The sequence below is a fragment of the Falco cherrug genome, chromosome 1 (genome assembly GCF_023634085.1).
Source record: "Falco cherrug isolate bFalChe1 chromosome 1, bFalChe1.pri, whole genome shotgun sequence".
Taxonomy (NCBI): domain Eukaryota; kingdom Metazoa; phylum Chordata; class Aves; order Falconiformes; family Falconidae; genus Falco; species Falco cherrug.
The window spans coordinates 98,880,578-98,902,580 of record NC_073697.1 but is presented as its reverse complement, the minus strand read 5'-3'; the positions used below and the strand labels follow the sequence as shown (position 1 = coordinate 98,902,580).

The window sequence follows — 22,003 nt, the reverse complement described above, 5'->3', positions numbered from 1 at the left end:
TGAACTGGTACCTCATTAGCATGCACCTAGGAATCTTCTCTTTAGCCACAAGCACCAGGTCAACACCAGGTTGCGCCCCCAGAGTCCACAGGCTCTTGCTCGGAGCGCAGGAACCAGGGCAGCCTCGCAGGGAGCTGAAGTCAGAGCACATTCAGGTTCCTTTATCTCCTCAGAGCCATTTGCAGCTCACGCAGCAACAAAACCCTCACTCGCACGTACCCAGCGTAGCTACCGGGTCCCACTGGTACTGCCCGTGGGAAAAGAGCAGCTCTACAAATGACACCGCAGAGCCCTGCCAGTCACAGGTAGAGCTGTGGGCAACACCACTCCCTGTATGGGAGAAGATGTCTGGGCTTATAATGGTTGGTATAAAATCCAGTTGGGAACAAATCCATTTTGCTCAGCATTTGGTGGAAGCTTCTATGTTAGCCTGCTTATCGGGTTTTCGGAAAGCCCTGAAGTTGTCAGTTATCACACCTGCTCGTTTCCCTCCTCCCTCAACATGATCTTGCATTTTATTTAAGTAATAGTAGGCTTTAAAACAGTAAGACACAATGCCCTAGAACACAGGGAAGATATTCTTGGAGCACTTAAAAAAAAAAAAACAACGTAAAACTCACACCATGCTGATGGATGCGGTATGACGAACCTAGAGGCATGATGGAAAAAGTAAATGGCAGATCCCAAAACACAGGGGTGGAAGAATGGGAAGTGGTGACTTGATTTGCCAGAGTGTTTCTGTTAAAGAATATTAATCTTTTCAGACAATTCATGAAAAGGCCCTGTAGCGATATCATATTAAATTAATAGAGTCTCATCATTATGGTAACCTCAGCTCAGCTTTACAAGATGTATAGTGTCATCATAACCAAAGAAGAGTCCCCAGATAATTCTGCTCCTACAGCAATTGCTGCTAAATGGCACTGAAGTGACAACCCTGAGCTGCCCAGCATTTTGGGTGCCCGTCTGTCTCGAATGGGGCTCTCTGCCTGGCAGCGCCGCCGTCCAGCCGGAGCTTCACAGCTGCACAGCTCCATCCGGGAACCAACATCTTCCCCGTCATCAGAAAACATACAATTAGTGACTTACTCCAGGGGCAGGTCCTACCACATACAGCCAGATTATCCACTGTACGGAGAGCCCTTACCAATGGGACTGCTCATCATACAGCTCCTCTGGTGTTAGCACAGTGTCCTGTGTACCTGCTGTGCCGCTGCTGCTCCCTGGAACGAGGGTCAGGCAACGGAGCCATCCCGAGCCCGGGGAGGCTTGTGTAGATCTCAGCCCCAAACCAGGGAAATTATCCCTCCAAACCAGGGAAGACCACAACAGTCAGGGAAATTACACATACGTTACAAAAGCAAACTAAGAAAGCCGTCCTAGTGTTCATACAACTTCTTTATCTTTTCTCTCCTGGGACTTTGGTCTCGATTCTTCAGTTCTGCAACATGAACTGCCCATGTCTCCTTCCTCCTTCCACCTTCCCCCTCCCCACACTCCACAAGAGATCCAAACAACATGGATTTGTACCAGTGGCTTTTCATTAGTAATGCTGAAAGTTAAATCGGCAATCTCAGGCAGCGAGGTGGCAGTTTACAATACGCAGGGTGAAAGGAGCAAGCCCTGAAGGAGTGAAGTTTGATGGGGCCGACAGAACCGGCACCGTCAGCCATATGCCTCTTCCATGAGGCCACGGGCAAGATGGTGGCAAAATTACCAAAACCTTTCTGTGAGATTTCCCTCCTCCCCTTCACTTGGAGCCAAGCAGCAGTGCCCAGATAATTATGGTGCTGCAATCTGTTTCCAAAGGATTCCAAGCCAAATCGTGGCTTCCAGGAACTCAGTTGCCACTCACATTATTTTATTTCAGGGGACTAAATTCAACCCTCGCAGCTGTCCTGCAGCATGAGGTTCAGAAGGGCTGAGAAGCTGCTCCAGCAGCCCCAGCACAGAGGTACTTCAGCATCCCCTGCACCCACCACCCTAAACAGCCACGCAGCCTGCTGGAAACTGGCTACCTTGAAAACTTACAGGTATAGGCTCGAGGGGAAAATACAGGGGTGCAAAAAAAAAAAAATTACCAAAAATCTCCAATAATGCTACTGTGCCTCCAGAAAGATGCACGATTGGCTGCAACGTGCCTGATCCTGCACCAACCCCTTGGCTGCTGGAGTGGTTGCTCTGTGCACTGAGTCTCTGCAATTCGATGTGGCTCAGCTGAACATCAGACATACTGACTTCACGATGCTCGTGGCTGGCTTTGACACCATCGTTTCACACAAAGAGCTTTAATCCCTCCCTAGCATAAGCATAAAAAGAATGGGTCTGAGTTTGTCCAAAATAAGTAATCAAGAGGGAGAGTTATCTGGTAATTTGCATCATTATCTGTCTGCTGCCACATCTTTGCTGCCAGCTGATTTTTAAGCACAGAAATCCAGTTTAGAAGTCTTTCAAAAGAGAATAACACGCTTGCTGCTATGGCTACTTACAGCTTGGCAAGAAGGGAAGAAGAAATACATGTGCGCGAGCGTTGCGGGTCACTGTCCTATCTCCAAGCCGGGTGTACACCAACTAACTGCATCCCTGCTTTCCAAAAGCGAGAGCCTTTTTTAGGTCATCTCTCAAATTTAATTAACATCAAAGTATTTCTAGAAGCCGACAGCAGGTCGGCATGCTCCATGGTTGAAGGAATATGGCCATCCTAGAAGTTAAGCCGCATCAGGAGGAGTCAGGATCCAGGACACACCACGCTGACTCCACACTCCCAGGCATTCCCACGCATGCGCATGCCAGGCAAAATGCATCTTACTCCACCAGTAGCAACCTTCCCCTTGCCAAAGGTAAGGCATGATCAACACACAGTTTCTCTTGCCGATTCCCAAAGCTGGGACACCTAAGCACACAATAAGATTTCTCCTTCCCTCCAAACACATGCCAGTAATGAGAAATCCACAAACAAAACTCAACTTACTTTTTCCATTTGGTGCCAGCAGCCTCACATCAACAGGCGAGATTAATTTCTTCTCTCACCTTCATCCACTGCTCCTCCTCCTCCTTCTGCAAGTGCTACCCCCCCCACCTCTCATGGCCCACAACACCCCCCACCAGCTGCCCTGCCTTCACACAGTGCTTGACCTCCACCTGCAACAACCCAAATGCCGTCCTCTCCCCCAGCAGGCTGGGCTCCTCCTTACTGACTGCACCAGGTGATTGCACTAATTACCTCCCTGCAGCAGGCAGGCCAGCCCCCACACAGGTACAGCTGTGCTCCGGGACTGGAGAAGGGGAGCGCGTTCACCCGGCACCGTCTCATTTGAGAAAACAGGGCTCCTTCAGCCTGCTCACATTTTTATCCTTTACCAACAATTGCAAGTCACTGAGCTGCTCAGATGAAAGGCTCTCCTCTAAGTGCAAATTATTATTAATGAATTTCCATCTTGGCTCCCTGACAGCAAAGCGTACCTTGCTGCCTGTTATCTCTGCAGCCACGCGCCCCTGGCACTCCTCGCTCCCCTCATCTGGCACGTCAGGCATGCTGACAGGAGCGATGCTCTGCACCCCGTCCCAGCGCCTTTGTAACTGCAGCACAGCAAAGCTTAAGAAATGTAAATCCTGGCATTTGACCCAATGTGAATTTCTCAAATAAATGATATTTCACAGCCCGGTGGTTTCCTCCCTGCTGAGATGATCATTTATGGTGGCTCACTCAGAATTGGGCTTTGACAGAATTTTTGGTCAGTGGAAGATAAATTGAAAGATTTCAGTATCTGTCTCTGAAGCACCATGTTCTGTAGTTTCAGAAAAATTAAATGTGAAGGCAGGGCTGAGTTTTTCCCTTTTTTTAATTCCCTCTGTTGTCTCTTCAATTACAGCCTGTCTTCCTTTGCAAAGGCCACATGACTTTGATGATATGCTCCTGTTCAGTCACAAGTTACAGGAGCCAAAATAACGGCCTCTTCTGTGCTTCCTCTGGGCTGAAGACCTACCAAGAACAGAGAGAAGCACGGTGCCAGGATCTCGGGGAAAGGGAGTGAGCCCTCCGCAGCTCAGCCAGCCCTGACCCAGGCAGTGGGTACGCACAGCAGCAGGAGCCGCTCTCCCTGCAGCAGCCAGGCTGGCAAGTGTTAGCGAAGCAGGTACCATGATGCATGAAACAATTCCAGCTGCTGAGGAAGAGAGCAGGCTGTGCCAGGAGAGGCAGGCACTGCCCCATCCCACCCCAGTCTCCAGAGCACTCCTGGTACTCTTACCTCTTCCCACTTTCATGGCAGGTGCAAACAAACCCCTCATCCTGGGAAACACACAGTTCCACCATGTGGCAAAGCAGCTTTAATACCCTTCCTGGTCAGGGAATTCTCATATATATCACATCAAAGGTCCAGGCTCCTGGCTGGTGCCAGCCAGCACGGCTCTGCCACGCGGCTCCGATGCTGACGCGCAGGTTGGCAGCAGGTGTGGGTCTCCACACAAAGGCTGCCGTTGGGACTAACAAAGTATTGGAAGTGCAGGACCTTGGGACCGGAGAGCCTTCCCAGCTCCTCCTCCCACCACCCTTGTGCCACGTGGGCCTGCTGTTAAACAGATCATGCCCTGGCTGAAAATATTTTCCATGTTTCAACTACTATCACATATACAACACAGAACCTGGAGCAGCGGTTCTTCTTCGCCACAGAGCGATGCCATGTTACGCCAGACAGTGTGTCAGGTGCCTTCCTCTTCCAGCTTTACGCCCCCACCGTGTGCCCAATGTGCAGACCGGCTGAAATCCATCAGTTGATAACTCAGCTACTAGAAGGCCATCAAGAACAGGCATGTGTTAGCAAAAAAAGCACGAGAAAACCATTTTCTGTGCTTCAGGGATGTTATGTTGCCGTTTAACTGGCTTTGGGCAAGTGGCTGCGCTGACCGCCCCCGAGTCCTGCAGCAGAAACTGCTGCTTAAGCCTCTCCCCTTGGCCACGCGTGTGCTCATGTTGGCAGTTGTACAGATTATCAGCGTTTGCAAAATGATTATTAAGGCACAGGCAAGATAATGAGTAAGTCAGAACTGTAACGAATGCCCAGGGTCCCCTGCTGTGTGTGTAAATGCCGCACGTACCAGTGCAGGGCAAGTGCTCCAGGCTGCAGTCGCCGCGCTGTGTGCACACGAGCCTCTGAAGCCACTCGCTTTGGAGAGAATCTACAGAGACTATTTTTTCTCATTTAAATATAATGACAAAATACTGTCACTGAGAACTGGCACATGGCTAATAGTCAACGAAATCTTGCTCTCAAGGAGTCATCCTGGGTGTATTGGCCAATGTCGCAAGAATCACCCACTGTACATTACAATTAATTTTTCCAACGGGTAGTTATTTCAGACAAACTGCCTAAGCCTGAATCTACAGACCGAGAACTATACGTGCAGTCAACAAAGCAAAAAATAGTGATTATTTCAGTGAATACTGAAACAATGAATAAGCTGTAATTTTCCTATTCATAACAGAAGAGCTCTGCTCGTCTTTGGGAATGCTGAATCCAGTCGGAGCTGCATTAATACAGCAGTGTGTCTTTCAACAAAAATGTACATCACTGTTTTTGAAAAGGAATTGCAAAATAGTTTCTCATGGGAAACTCTGATTTCCCCTCCCTTTTAATTTCATGAAGACATGTTTTTCTCTCTTGAAAAAAGCACTTGAGCTTTTGAGGGTGAGGTGAATTAGGAATAATTTTCATTCACTGCGGAATACTTTTTTTAGACAATACAGTGAGATAGCAAGACCAAGAGAGACATGCACGTCATCGTGAAAATACAGAGCAGGATGAATCCTCCTCAGAAGGTTTTGTCTCAGTAGCCAACGGTTTGTGTTAGATGGAGCTACCCTTTCCTCTTCTGATCCTGTAAAGTCTCAGCTGCCAGAAGCAAAGAGCAAAGTCAGGGTGCAGAGACTACAAACCCTGAGCTGGTCACCACCCCCCTCCTCTCCGCCAGCGCTGTGCTAGTGCCCCTGAGCGAGCCATTTCACACCTGCTATAGGAGGGGCTGTTCAGCACATCAACAGCCTTCTTCAGAATGCACTTTGAACAATTACATTCTGTGCTACCATGGTGTATTCTTTTTGCTCCATACTATTTTTCTTGTTCCTCTGCTGTTGTATTTTGCAGCTCCGTGCTGTAAATGCCTTTTTCACCTCAGAGACACCTGCGTTTTCCCAAGAAGATATACGGATCCCCGAGGTGTGGCTGATGCATCACTGTGCTTAGCTTGTAAAGTAGCTTGGGGTCCTTTGGGACACAGGGTGCTTTGTATATGTCAGTTGTGATTCAGTGAAACTTGCTTCCATCTGAACCTACTGTATCAATCAGAGAAGCAACATAATTAATTATGACTGGGCTGCTTGAAAGTTGCACACATCAGAAGCAAGAGTCCTGGAGTTGTTCATGCTGATGGTGGGCATGAGGATGAACAAGATGAATAGTGACACTGCCCTGAACTGTGCCTGACTGCTGTCTTCTGCCATCCATCATCATCACCACGTGTTGGGTGGGAAGGGGAAGCGTTTCACAAAAGAAGGGTCAGAGCAGCGAAAAACTTTCATACATCTCTGTTCTCTCTTCTGAAAGTGGCTTACATTTTGTGTCTGCTGTTAGGCAGTGGGCGCAGTACTGCAACACTGCAATGACAGAAGGAGACCCCTCCCCTCAGAAAAGAGAGGTTAATTTGTCAAGCCATTTAAAGCATTTTAATTACAATTTGTATAACATGTATAAATAAATATTACATTCTTTCAGTCTACAATGCATACTAGGCATATCTTGTTAAAACGTCCATCTATGTTACTGGGTGGCAGGATTGGTTTTGTCCAAGTAAAAAAAAATCAAACTACTGAGTTTAGTAATAAAAAAAAAAAAAAAAGAAGAAGAAATACATGGTAAAGACAGGACAATGCAAGTGCTTCTGGCTAACAGTCAGGACATAATACTGATTCCCAAAGGGCTGGATATACCATCTTCCTTTTAGTTACAAAAGGTTTTGGATGACAGTGGTTTCCTCATTGTATAGATTTTGATCCATGTCCTCCACTCGTGTAAACTGGCACTGAGTCAAGACAGTTTACACAACAAATCTATGACAGTATTTTTTATTTGCTTCAGATTTATTACTTGTTTTGTATTTGTTTATTCAAAATCTCAGCTTCACAATCTAGCCTAAATTTTTCAGTCTTAGCTGGTCCAACGGCCAAAAAAAAATCCATAAAATAGCTCCAGATATTTCTTGATCTTGCTTCAGCAATATTTCCCTCCCTTCCAACAGGCTGTCCAGAGGCCAGCTTTCCCAGTAGCAGGAAATAAAATTTTGGGGACAATCAGTCTTTCTGTCCATTCTTCTCACTTTCAGAACTTGATGAGAGCTGGTGACATTAGAATAAACAGAAAATCACAGCACGAAAGTATGAATTCATGGACTTGGCAAAAAAATCCCCAAATCCAGGCTGTACATATTTGGCCTGCGATGCTCTCGGTTCCAGGTACATTCAGAATGCACCAGTGGGGCATTCCCATCAGCTGTTACTTCTAAAAGCTAACAGAAAACAGCACCTTCTTCCCTTGGTGAAACATGGGAACTTTGGTTGTGGAAATTTAAAACAAACAACTAAATAAACAAATCAAACCTGAAAGTAAAATGAATACTTCTTCCAAACAGAACGTATTTCTAGCTAGGGTGAAACAATGGAGGCTTGGGCTTTCTGAAGAGATACCACATGGAAACTATCAGTCAGTACTTATCCCCTGAATTCTTCAAATGACAGGAGATTATTTATAGCCAACTTAGAAACAAAATATTCTTGGTCCACTGTGAACTTAGTGAATTTAGAATTCTCCTGCTTTCAAAAGAAAAATATGAGAGGGAAAACTATTTCGTTTCAACTTACAAGACAAACAGAAAAGTAAAAATAAAACCCCCAGGTAATTTCTTACTCCTTCATATGTAATGCCGAAGACACATCTTCACTTCAAATGAAAGAATAAAAAGAAACAGCTTGAGTAACAATCTAAAAAGTCTCCTTGTGGGTCATATGTCCGTAATTGTGATGTTTCCTTAGAAATACAGACAAGTTATTGTTTGTCTCTTGCTTATTCTTTTCATGCTTTTATATTCTATCTTTTCTTTTTACAAATATTTTTGGTACTTTGAAATATTACTATCATTATTATTTGTATGACCCATAAAACAATTTTCACAACCTCATCTTGCCCAGTTCATCATTACCGGTCATACCATTTCCTTGCTCCTTTCTGCTATTTATATTCCATTCCTAAATCCATGAGTAGCAGAAAAACAAAGTGAAAACCAAAAACAAACCATGGACAGTTTGGCAAATTTCTTTCCCTGATTATAAAAACTGCCTTATCATTTCTCCGGGTGATTCCTTCCCCTCCCCTTCTTCTGTCCCAATATATACTGTAGAACTGAAGGCATCAAGGTGTGGTTAAACCCAAAAAAACCAGCAAGGAGTTACACTTTTTCTTTGAACTTCTCCATGTAGTTTCGTATCTCTTTGGAGTCCCCCAGGTCCATATCCTGGCACACCCACTTAATGTCATCATCATTGCTACTTAGGATTGAGTTGACAGTAGGACAACCGTCGTCGGGTGGGATGGTAGTGAACGTGGTGAATTTTACCCGCTTCCGTTTGGATGTCGGCGAATGTAAAGGTTCAGTTTTCTGTTCCTTTCCCAGCTTGCCCCCTGAGTCAGCACACCTATGAACCTGGCTCTGAATGTTCTTCTGAGCACTGCCATTGAGGAGCTGGTTGCTCTCCTCACTGCCCGAGCCTCGGTCAATAATAGTTGTGTGCTCATCCTGCTGGGGTGATGCATCTGCTGTGTTCTCCAGCAGTTCCGCTTCGTTTCCCAGCCAGACCCAGTCATGGGAATGGGTCATGGTAGCCTGTCCTTCCACCAGAACCTGCTTGTGACGGTACTTCAGTGCAAATGTGGCACAGTTTATTAGGAAGACTAGAATTGCCAGGCAGAAGACCCCTAGCAGAGCATACATCCCGATCTCCAGATCGCTAAGGCCCCTCGGTGTCTGCACCAGGTCATTTTCCTCCATGCCCGCATTGCCTTTTGGTAGGTCTACTTGAGCAGGGAAGTTGGTGAAGTCTATAGGAATGTTCTGCAGCTGGCTGTCGTCCGAGAGTTTGCCACCATCCAGCCTATTGTTTTTAATGACTTTATTTTTTATTATGGATTTTGCTGTGGTGCTGACTTTCCTGATGGCGCCTTCCTCTCGCTCTGCTGAGCTACCATAATATCGTCCATCCTGGCCATACCGGTCCTGGTCCGACCCTTTGTGCCGCCGGTCACTAGCATGGTTTTCAATCTCATCAGCATCATAATCTCCACCTGTATCAGAGTCTGCATCATTCTGACCAAACTTGACTTTGATGTTGCCATTCCCCACAGCCAGGACACTTTTCCTTTTGGACTTCTGGCAGGCCTCAGAAATCATCATGTCCACCTTGATTAACGTGCCCTGACCTTCACCTTCTGCTGCCACAACCGGCCATTCTAAGGCAGCGTTCTGGTGGATCGAGACAACAGCTTCGTCTAATGACACAGCAGAAAGGGAGAAGTCCTTAGAGTCATAAATGTCCAGCGGAGTAACAGAGCTGTCACTGAACTGGATCCAGGTGCTTACCACAGCTTCCTGCAAAGAGAGGGTCATGGTTAAAGACAGGGACTTAAATAAAGCAGCTTAATCCACAGCAGCTCATCCACCTCTCAGCTCTGAATGGCAGCTGGAGGAGACGGAAGCCAATGGCTCTGCACTGCATTTAAGGCAAACCAAGCTTCAACGGATGGGGCAGGAAAATGCTCACATTTTTGACTAAAGGTTCCACTGTTAGCCTTCCTGCAAATGTTCTGCAGAAGAACATACAAAACACTTGATATGAGTTGTCCATAACACCAAAGTACCCATTAACAACCTACAATTTACATGATGTATAAAGAAAGTAATTTCTCTCATTCAAAAGCTGAAAGAGACAAACCAGAAAAAATTACTAGAGGCACTTGACAGAACACTTATTTTCTTCATGTTCCCAATGCACAGGTGTCACAGGGAGCTGTCAAATTAAGCAAGGCATAAACATCTTAGCAGGAATAAGGAGCTACCAAATATCTTGGAAATGACTGGAGCAGAAGAGTCACTTGAAAGAAAAAGACTCATAGAACAATTGCCATTTTGCTGGAGATGGGTTTGTTTTAAGTAAAACACACTTTATCCTTGAAATAATTAAAAAGTTCACCACATTTCTGTGTCAAGGAGAGGAGGACGGAGATGCTGGTATGATCTCTGTGATAAAATGCAGATGGCCTGGATTTAATTGGACTGTCTTTGTTCTCTGCAGGTAGCACCGTTAGAAGTCATCATTAGAAGCAAACACAAAACTAGAGGTCAGCTCTTTGGCATTTGAAATCCCATCCAGATGATAGAGATATTTACTCCTCCACATCTCAGTAGCTTGCTTTGCAGGAGATTTCTTTATTTTTCCATTTGCCCTATGCCTTGCCTGTTTAGCTGGCAGACATGCAGGCAGGTTGCCGGAGTGCAACTTCACACAAAACTGAAGTTTTTTTCTTCCCAGACTTACACCGCAGATGGCCCTAATAACTTTACACTTGGGTACATCAGAACAACCGGGCTGAAAATCACCATCGGGGAGAAGCATTGCCACCCTGTTAACATGCAGTCATAATACAAATTTACAACCTAATATAGTTCTCTATTGGCTACAATTTGTTACGCTATGGTTATAAACAAAGGGAATTGCTACCCTTCTAGTTAAATTTAAAGCTTTTCAATGTAAGCAGTAAGGGGCACTTAGCTGTGCAGAAGGTTGGACTATACTAAATATTTGATTTCCAAAGTGCTATCAGCAAGTTCTTCAGGGACTGAAGGAAGAAAAATAAGTTGTGGCACCACAGGAAAGAAGGCAAAGTTCTTGGTGATACAAATGCACTTCAAACAGCTGAAATGGAGAGAAGTGGGGAAGGGTGAACTGCTAAGGAAATTAAAACAGCTGATCTTTCATCAGAGAAACAACCCTGAAATGGCTGAACAGACAGAAACATAAAGTCACAGGGCACGGATTAAATTTATATCATAGAAACCTACAGTAAAGCAAACCTAGTCATGGGAAAGTAAAGGGTTTTTTTTTTTTTCAAATGGGTATGTACAGAGAGAAAAAGACGAATCTCCTCTGGCATTTCAACACCCTGTTGCCTTCCTCCCCCCTAAAACAAGAGCACAGCCTCATGTACCACCAGGGAGGTGTGCAAGATACACCTACTTTTCACCAACCTACGGAAGGAAAAACCACCAGCATCATTTCAAACATCTGTCGCAACAGGCTTGCTGTCATCTGCCGGCGGTGCTCTCTTCTGGGAGCAGGATGAGAGAACAAGCGCGGCACAGTTCGTACGGTGATGGCTGGGAATGAGGAGGCCTGGGCCTCCTGCAGCTACGGGGGGCAATTCCACAGCTCCACATCTCTGCACAAGGACTGACATTACTAAAGGTAACCAGCATTCCTCAACAGCCAAACACAGCGTGCCTAGCGTGGCAGAGCCCCAGATCCCACTGTGGCCCTCACTACACAACTGGGTTTTACTGGTGGTAGAACGGCACCTCTGAGGGATCGGGGGTCTCTGTCCAGGCACGGGAGAGGAACACATACGAGGAGGCATATATTCTTCTTTTCTTCTTCAAGATATCCACATCTCTGTTTGGTTTCCTTACCCTGCCACCTTTCCGCTTTAATGGCCCTCAGGCACCTCTCAGGTTCAGAGGTAGGCCAGCACAGAAAAATTCAGACCAAATGGCTAGAACTCGACAAAAATGTAAGCAACTTCAAAACAACTTTTACTCTTTACATTGTTTCTGCACTATTCTGCATTCCTGGTTTTATGATGCAGATAGAGAAAAAAAAGAAATGGCATCAGCTGAAATTTGCAAGTGCACATGTGATTTACTAGGGATAACAAAGGTGTGCAATAGTTTAGCCATTATTTTCAACCAGCATTGACATTTTTTATTTCCAAGAGACCCCTTTTTCACAGAACCAATTTTTTCATGACAAGACACAACACAACATTGTCATGCTTATACTACAGACAACATTAATTAAAAGGGAAAGAAAACAAATGAGAGAGGGACAGAATTTCAGATCCTGCCAAAGTTTATTGGATCAGCCCAAATATTCTATTTGGCAAGAGATCATCTCCTCTCATTCACATCATTAAAGGAAAGCTGAAGGCAGGGGAAGGAAGTGAATTTCCCAAGTGATTATAAATTCTGAAAAGCTGAAAAGAAAAAAAGAAAGAAAAAAAGAAATGATTTACTACCATGTCCTTCAAAGAGCTGTTTCTGCAAATCTTATGTACTGCATCAATAAATCCCCTCCAAATCTCTGACAAGGTCCTCCAATTACTATCAGCAGATGAAGATGGATTGGAGCCTTCTTACCTGCAAAATTGCTGCCCCTAGTCCGATGCCCTCAACACTGAGGTGACAAATCCTTGTGTTCATTAATTATCAAGCATAAACAAACAGTTTGAGGGATTACCTGGCCATCCAGTCTTTTTTTCCTCCACTTTTCCTCCCTCTGTCACATATGCACATGCACGTGCACACACACACACTCAGCTGCACTCCCAGAACACATGAACCACAACCTCTCTTAGAGAGCAGGGTGATTTGTACAGTGACTGCGATGATGTGCAGTGAGTCAGATAATGTACATTACATCACATTAACGACAGCACAATCCAGGCCAGATGAGATGAAGAAACTGTTCTCCACAACCACTGTTGATTATTAAATATAATGCTTTCCTTAAACACATAAAAAACTTTATCAAGACACATTTTGCCTACATTTTCCCTTGTGCCTTTGTTGTTCTCCTCCTCCATTCCGTGCGCACCTTCAGCAAGCTGGCCAGTTCTTGATCTGCTGCAGTTCCACCACCTCTCTGGCCTTGTATTACATTGCTGCTTATCAGTCCAAAGATGCCACTTGATAAATCTTCTTGGGTAAACTTGCATTTTGCTTTTTGTTAAGTAGTTTTATCTCCCTTGTTACCCACTTGTTATGTTTAGGTGGGTAAAACAAGGGGGAAATTACCAGGGTACAGAAGGCACATGGCACTAATGGAAACCAAGAGTCCCCGAGGAACTCTGTACTGCCTGACCTGGAACACGGCAAACCCTGCCACGGGAGTCACCACAAACACTATTGTTTGCTGGCCGTGCCTGTTCCACCCAGATAAAACAAGGAGGCTCATGCTCCAGATGGCAACCTGACTGGCTGGAAGCAGAGCTGGTTTGGAAGCTCAGTAGAAAGCCCATCGTACAGAGATCCGATGAGTCCCTCTGCGCTGGGACTCAACAAGTGAAATTCTGGGAGCCACAATGATAATTATTTTGCCCTCTAAAGCATCATACAGGATTTGAAAGTCTGCTTATCCTGGGATATTCCACTGAGCCCATCCGTGGCACCACAAAGTGCCCTTCAAGACTTCCTCAAAAAAGCTGGGGTCAGCTTGCTACCAGGGCATGCTATCCTGTGCTCTCCAAGCAAAGAACAGGGGAGAAAAGTGTGTAGGACTGTTGGCATTTTAGAGAATTCTGCTGCTTAGGAACAGTGAGGACTGATCAGTAGATTTAATTTTATTCCACACTCAGAATAAAGAGGCCTTTTAAAGTCTTCATTCACTTAAGCACAAATAAAAGTATTTGTGAATAAGCCCTCAGTTGCTGGGGTCAGCTGCAGTAGTCCTGGGGTGAGGCAGGACACCAAAGGAAAGACATGGATGGCTGGATGGCTCCAGAAAACAAATACATCCCTCCCTCCAGCAAAGGCGAGGGAATACTGTTCTCAGCAGCTTCTTTTCCAACCTAAACGACTCTATGATTCTATTAGACCAGCTCTGATTGTTCTGTCCGGGGACTTGAATGCTGAAATGGGTTTCCCTAGCAATTTTATCACATGAAATATCAAAGTATTACATGTGCATTTACTTTTAAGCCTGTGGCTTATGTAGTAAAAAGTGGGCTTGATCGTTATGATGTGGAAATAAAAAGGCAGCCAAGACTCAGATCTTAATTCAAACCATGCATTCTCCTACCGTGTATTTCCTTTTCTCCTTTTTTTCCAGTCTGCTAATGTGGCATTCCTTTCCAGTGGGGATTCACTTGTATTTGCAAGGGAAGACTTCAGAGTTTTATCTAACAATACATCCTTTCTCCCTTTCCCATGCTGCTCAATTCCTTTGCCATACTCGTGAGCCCTTACATTACTCTGTCAGTTTAAAGAAAATATAAACACAATTTAGGTGTAATTTATACTGCCAGAATGGAGCAATGAATCCACACCATAAAAATACTCCTACTACTTGTGAGACGTCAGTGAGCCCTCAGAACTAGTTTGCAGGAAGGGCACAAGCTCAAACAGGACAGGATCATGTCAATGCACAAGGGACGCACAAGTAGCTCTAGTCTGTCCCCTGGTTCAGGTGGTGCTGAGCACCCCCAGCTCCCACCACAGGGAGACTGGGTACCTTGGAGGACACTCCCTGAGGTTACGGATGGTCTGGGTCTACTCAATGCTGTCCACAGGAGCTACACACGGGAAAGAGAAGAACTTGGCCTTTAGAAAGTGCTGATATTGCTCTTTTTCTCTAAGAAAATGTCTGCAGTTTTCCAGCAGCACTGAGAGATACATTAATACAGCTGTTTATTAAAGGCTTTCTTCTTCCTTTCTTCACTCTCCCACTTCAGTTCACTAGACCACCCTACAGTGATGAAAAAGCTACGATATGATATGACTGTCAGTTTCCCTGCAGAGCCAGCTGAAATTTAGAGTCCTTGATGATCACTCAGATCAGAAAACACTTAAACACTGTAGGTTTTCTTTTATTTATATCTTGGAGAAGCCTTTAAGATGGCACTGTTGATTTTAACAACCATCAGCCAGCCAAATGAAACAGCTTTCCTGCCTGAGCAGGTGGCCACTAGAAACAGACCGCTCAACACTATAGTTTCCAAATTTTCAGAAGACATTCTAACTTTGATATTTAAATGTTGGTCAACCTGCATTTATTTTTAGGAATCTAAAATACTGATCCATTTTTCAGTGTCAATGTACTTCCCATTGACTAAAAAAAAAAAAAAAGGAAGTATGGGCTCAGCATAACTCAAGGTCACCGTATCACCTCAGGTAATCAGTTGCCCAACTTAACTTAAGGCATCTAAGATAAAAAAACATCACTTATCTTCTTTAGCTTGCTAAGTATTTGGAGAAACTGCCAGCTTCTCAGAACTTGTGTCTTGTCTGCTTTGTGCTGCTTCTGCAGATGTGGTGTGGTCATTACAATCCAGGAACTAATGGAGTCATTATATTCATTGAAAGAAAGTCACAGTAAAAATACTAAATTCATTCCTATGATATTGAAGGATCTGTAATAGCACAATCTGTAGAAAGCTTTATCTCTTCCATTGTACTCTACAGATGTACTACTTAATCTGTGAGGGACAATTCTATGCCTGCCAGAGCACCAATTACCCAAGGACATTTGCTAGTCGATGTTGAAGCTTGGCTACCAAAGGTGCTAAAGCAGAGCCAAGGAAAACACTTGACTAAGAACACGCTGACTGTTTTTTCCATATAACAATGCCGAGACATACACAAGCATTCCTGAGAAAAATAAAATCTTTGGCTATCTTAACTTTTATTTTGTCTTCCAGTTGCATCAATACGGTTTGCATGAATTATTTTGGCCTTTTTATAAACTTGTTTGAGAGGAAAAGACACAAATAATTACATCCTTGCAACATTCAAGTATATGCTTAGTTCTGGACTGTCCTCTTGAAAAAAACTCTCTTTTGAAAGGGCTTGATTTTCTGAAAACCCTCAGTGCTTGCCTTCTGAAATTCCAGCTCAGTAAGGATCTCAGCTGATACACTCAAAATGATGAGTCACTTCTTGCAAAATTTAGACACAAGCACTCCTGCATTTGCATTAATTCTTCTAAGGGCAAGTGACTTAAATGTTACATCCTTCATTCAAACTGCAAATGAAAGGGGAAGACATGACACTCTACAGGCCACTCCCATGCCAAGACTATTTCCTCCAATGTATTTTCTAGTGTGAAATCTATTCCCATCTTATTTTTTGGTGACACGAATGCCAAGTCCCTTAGGTCCCTTTTCAACCGCCCTTCCTTGGGCAAGGCCTGTCCATAGGCTGAGTGAGATATAGGCCTGAGAACAAACGAGTGGCTTACAGTAAGGTAGGGAGGGAATTGCACAGCATGTGTAATTAGCCCAGCCCCCCAACTGCCAACGTGCCCCAGTAACCAGGGACTGTGTTCAGGACCCACACGGAGCTGGCATGACCAGGATCAGGCCCACAAACACTCACAGTGCTTGAGCATGAACTGACCCTCACAAACTCCCCAAAGTGAGAAGTGATGCTCCCAGCAAAGGCTCCAGTTGAGAAGCGGCCAGGATGCTTCTCCTGCTCCTGGTGAAGAAGAGGTGGTGGGAAGACAAGCAGAGGCAATGGGGATGGGCAGGCTCCAGGCTGGAGATGCTGGCAGAAGAGGCAGAGGCTGAAGCGGGATCCCACAGGAACATGCTGCTCTACGCGTGCAGGAAGCCGGGACAGAAGGCACGGACATGGGAGTGGAAACCCTGACTAATTCAAGACCACTACTGACCACTACATTTCCTTGGGCATTCCAGATCCTGGTGCAGAGAAGGTTTCCCACTGCCTTCTAATAGAGTCTAGATCCTGTTTTTCTTTTCTCCAGATTCCATCTGGAGAAGAACAGATTTTAAACTTCTTTTACTGAGAAAAAGGTGCTTGATTTTCTCTTGCCTCCTGCTTTACAGTTGGTATCTTCAAGTGCACATGATGCCACAGTGCTCTCTGTAGGCCCAGGAGGACAGCAGGGACAGCAGCCCCCACACTGCCCAGCAGAACCAGGAGCAGAGGGCATTGCTCACAACGACAGCCTGACATGCCCGGTCACTTCTGTATTAGAAATGTGCTGCTTTGTGGAAACTGAAATTACCTCACAAAAGAAAATCAGCTTAAACAAAAGGTTCCACTAAAATCGTTCCATAACAGAGATGCTGGGAAAAATAATTTCAAAACAAACCACCTTTACACTTTCTTACTCTTTTTTATTACTTCAAAACTTGCCAATCGTAGTGATAGATAATGACACATCATATCATACTGCCACACCATAATACAATATGAGATATCATGCCATGCACTACCGAAATGCCCTGTCATACTCTGCCATTACCTGATGTTAATATCATCACACACTCAGGACAAAACGTCTATAAATCTGAGAAGTTGACCATATATCTGTGCAAACTTTCCAGATTCACAAACCCTTTTATCTGCAATCGAAGCCACAATTCTTCCAATGATGCTGCAGGACAGATGGTGCTCCGTCCTACAGATCAGAATTGGGTTAGGTGTGCTTTAGCTTTTGCTTTTACAGTCTTTGTCCAAAGACAATGTCAGACATGGTTTCTAAGCCCTGGAGAAGGGTATAAATGGGTTAATTACATAAGATTCTTACGTTTACAGGACACAGTAAATGGAACAGATGGGCAACAAGTCCTTCTAGTCTGGACATTTTCCCATCACTAAGTTATAAACCAATCTAAACTATTTTTATGTTCCAGGAAATTAGGTAGCAAAAATCATGAAAATGGGCCATAAAACTTGACTTGAGATCTCTCTATATCTATGTGAGATGAAATACAGTTTCTGTGAGAAGAGTAGCTGTGGACAGACTTAATTGCATGGTCCCAACTCCCACTCTTCAGATCAACTGTCTGCAAGAGCAATGAACACAGATTGTTCCACTGCTACTGACCCTTTTTTTTTAAAAATCTGTTCTAGAGCAACCATTTGCCTTGATCTGGTGATGTTCTCCCCTCTTCCATGTGGGTTGTGACCTGAAACATGTTGCTTGAAAGATTCCCTTTACAGAGATGGGAATTCGCTGGCTTAAATTCAGTAAGATCAGCATCTGAACTGAATGATGAACCCCCCAAAACCCATCTAAAAAATGAAAGGATAGAGGAGCCTGACAGTCTGCTGTGACTCCAGGAGGGAAAAGACAAGTACGTGGTTACCTTCTGCCTCTATTTTACAGTTCTTCAAAATATTAAATTGTTGTGACACACAGAGCTCTGTGCTCTGGGGCATGGAAAACAAAGGGCATGCTCGGTTGGCAAACAGGGATCACTGTCCAAAGACTGCTTGTGTTGCAAAAATAACAGATGTTGAACCATTTAAAGAAAGGGTATTAAAAATGTAAATATCAGGAACTTCCGTGTAGTCAGAGGTTTTACTGCAGACTAAGTCCATATTTGAAGGGAAGAAATGAGAAGACAGTTCCAGAGTACCTCTAGAGGAAAGCGATTGACACAGACATGTACTACACCTGTACTTTAACGTCTAACTTCTAACCTTGTTATGAAGTTATATATGAAGCTGTGTCTGTGTTTCTGTGTGTCTGTGTGTGTCTGTGTGTCCATGTGTGTCTGTGTGTGTACATATGAACCTGTACTTCACACTGGTAAAACACTGCCCCACCCCAAAAGGCAACATCAGCAAGTGTACACTACCTGCTTAGGAGTATGAAGCAACTCTTGGGCAACAGTTGTAGCCACAATAGCCCGACTACTTGCTGCACTGGGCTGAAGAAAGAGCGAAAGTCCAGCCACCAGCTGGACTCCAAGGTCTGTTATGGTCACTTTGTCATCTAGCACAGTGACTGTCTTTTCTGCCAGGATGGAGTCAGACAGGGGAGACAAAACCTTTGGAGAAACACAAAAGAATCAACTTAGGAAAAGGCTGATCAATTAAAATAACCTTTCTTAAGGTCATCATCCCTTCTTGTCTCCAAAGTCTTATGCATAGAAATGAAATGGCAGAGCACACTGACAAGGCAGCCTGGTCCATTAGGAGGGTTGGAAAAACATTTAGTAGATTGGTTATGGCTGAGAACGTTGCATCCAATACTGAGTGCTATACTATCTTACATCTGTTATTTGCATCATTTACTAGAAGAGTTGATTTAAAACTTTCTTCCCCTGTTATTCTGTGTCCCAGTATGGATAAGCTCATCAGCCTTACTTCCCAACCATTTCAAAGGGAGGTCAGCAACGTCTAGGATGTGTCCTTCACTTCTTAGCTCGGTAACTCTCATTTCTCTCTCTTTTCTGTTTCTGATGGAACATCAAGCTAGGAGGATAGCCTTCCCTTTAATGAAACTAAGGGCCATACTCCTGTCTTTAAGGAACTAAGGATAGCTAGTTCATGCATGTACTGTCTTCTCCACCTTCCTCATCTCATACCTACAGCCTAGATTAGCTTTATTCACTCTTTACGCATTGCCTTTCATAAGGATTCAGCTGGGGCAGAACTAGGATATGGCGTTGGCCACTTATGACTTTCAGGGTTATTAACCAGAGTGTAGGTTTTTTTCCTAAATTAGTATTTAAATAAATCAAAATAAACTTGGCACAATCTAAAGATCTCTGTCTCAAAAAGTCAAAATTGTGCCCATCAGATGACTGGTGGTAACGTGCAACATGTGGGGCAAGGGCTCCAACTTCTCACTGAGCGTGGAAACGCTGCCTCTCCTGGACATGTCTGAGGACTCTGTGGCTTCCAGCTCCTGGCCATGCCACATGCCTCAGATCACCTCTAGCCTGGACCACTGTCGCTGGGTTAACGCTGTGTGTGACACTCCCGAAGGTCACAGGAATGTAATCGGAAATTACTCTGTTCCAAGATGGCAGAGCACTGTACTGGATTTATGCCCCCACACAGGTTCTCTATGGGAACGGCAGAATGTGGTGGCCTAGAGCACAGTACCTGCATTGCTGTCATTCCTACTTCCCGTCCGATCAAAATCCTGCCGTCCTGCAGCTTGGCAATGTGAGGATCCTCCAGTTTCATAAAATCCATCACCAGGTCTGTAATGTCGAACTGCCAGTCTGAGCCCAGCAGGTAGCTCAGCTGACCCCAGGGGCTGGAATCCTCAGCTACAAATTGTGTGAGCACTCGCACCATGGCATGCTGATACTGCAGAGTGCATCCTCTTCCCTTCCGCTCATCTTCATCCTCATCATCACTGTCTCTGGTGGGTCTTTTTTCAAAAGAGAATGAAGCATAAAGAAATGTTTTCAAGAACATCAGTGAAAACTAACATTAGAGTGCTAACGGAGAGTACTCCCTTAATAAACAGTTTAACTTTTAAAATAAATAAATAATTTTATATAAATAAATTTAAATTAAAAAACAACAGATGGTTGTTGATTCATGGCTACCTAGCATGACGAAGGACTGTGCAAATGGCCTGTACCACTATTTCATGTAAGCAGGTAACTCTTCTATAAGTGGACCTTACTGGAGTACCACACTGTGCTCTGCTGCACAGGACAGACCCACACACAGAAGCAAAACTCCCACAAACTTTAAAAGCTTTATTACACCTGTCCCGTGCAAAGCTGGGGATTCCAGTACTGCTGCTCCTCAGGGAAAGATGCTGCATTTTGGATGCAGGTGCTGCAGCTGTTTTTGCTAAGAGTTAATTTTACAAAAACACCCAAGAAATTTCACAGTTCAAACCTACCTTTTGTTGGAAACGACTGGGACTCGCCAGCCTTTTATTTGGCTCAGTTCTGTGTCCGAAATGTCGATCTGAAGAGGCAGGCGTGGAACCCAGACTGTGATTTGCAGAGGAGCGCTCAGATACTGATACGTGAAGTTCACAAGCGCATTCACCTTGCCTTTCATTTCTTTGCCATTGACAAAAACATAGTCACATCTGTCAGAAACCTAAGGGGAGAAAGAAAGAGAGAAAGAAGAAAAGGTAATCACTGCGACAAAACAAGCTCAAAGTGTAATGCTGGCATCTGAAAACCAAAAACCAACAAAAAAGGCTCCCTTCTCTTGATGCATGTTAATGATTGCCTTTTGCAATGGGAGCAGCTGAGCACAAAAATCTTTCATTGGCTCAGGAGGCATAATTATGCTCGAGATGCCTAAAGACTGGATAGTATTTATGAAGCTGGTGGTTGATTTTCTATTTGTTATGCAGTGAGCCACCAGCCCATCACAGTGCTGTGGAATTTATAACGAGCATGGCTCCTTCACAGCTTGGTCAAGAGGAACCCAACAAACCAAAACAAGTCAAAATAGAGGCAAGCAGCAAATCAATGCTCTGCCCTGATGAGCACCTTCATCAGACGTGAAGACAAAGCTGGCTCTGGAGTGGGTTTCATCCACTGAAGAGTAACAGAGTCTACTCATTTCCTCTGCAATAAACATTATCTGTTTATAAATGTTTACATTTTGATTAAAGCTGTAAAGTATTTCTAAACACTGCAGTAGATTTATCATTAACATGTAAATGCTGTCCTGAAATATAAGCAAGCATTATCATAGTCATGTAAGAGTTATATCAGTAATCGCTTCTTTAATCAATGTTGTAATTTACAGACCATTGAGTTTTCTCATTTATTACGTTACTGAGTACTAGTGATAAAATCACTCTCGAAAATATAAATCATTAAGAGGGATGCAGATAGTATGAAGTGTCTCCATGTGATAAAGTCATTGTCATATCTATTCCTAAACGTGTCATAAATGTCTGGGGAAATCCTGTGGCACATTAATCATACATTAAGTGGCTAGCAATGGGAGCTGTTACCCTGCTAAATGAGCTGGTATGTCTGCAGAAATTAACAGTAAATCCAGCAGATCTCCTCAATTCCTGCTCTTGCTCCCATCCCGTCAGAATTCTATTTCATCACCCGTAACGAGTATCGTTAGTGGTGGCAATGTGTCTCCCCACCTGAACATATATTTATATTATCATCTGCTCCCTTTTATTCCCACTCCCATTCCCGATATC

General features: G+C 44.3%; 1 protein-coding gene across 1 annotated transcript in view; it reads right to left on the bottom strand.

Annotated features, from left to right (window-relative positions):
- Positions 1-6,681: 6,681 nt before the first annotated feature.
- TMEM132C (transmembrane protein 132C) overlaps positions 6,682-22,003 on the bottom strand; it is a 221,591-nt gene continuing 206,269 nt past the window's right edge. The window contains exons 6-9 of the mRNA XM_055700710.1: positions 20,720-20,925; positions 19,960-20,233; positions 18,705-18,896; positions 6,682-9,693 (exon numbers count right to left, since the gene is read on the bottom strand). Of these exons, the coding sequence (XP_055556685.1) occupies positions 8,497-9,693; positions 18,705-18,896; positions 19,960-20,233; positions 20,720-20,925 (1,869 nt within the window). The 3' untranslated portion in view covers positions 6,682-8,496. The remainder of the gene's footprint in view (positions 9,694-18,704; positions 18,897-19,959; positions 20,234-20,719; positions 20,926-22,003) is intronic.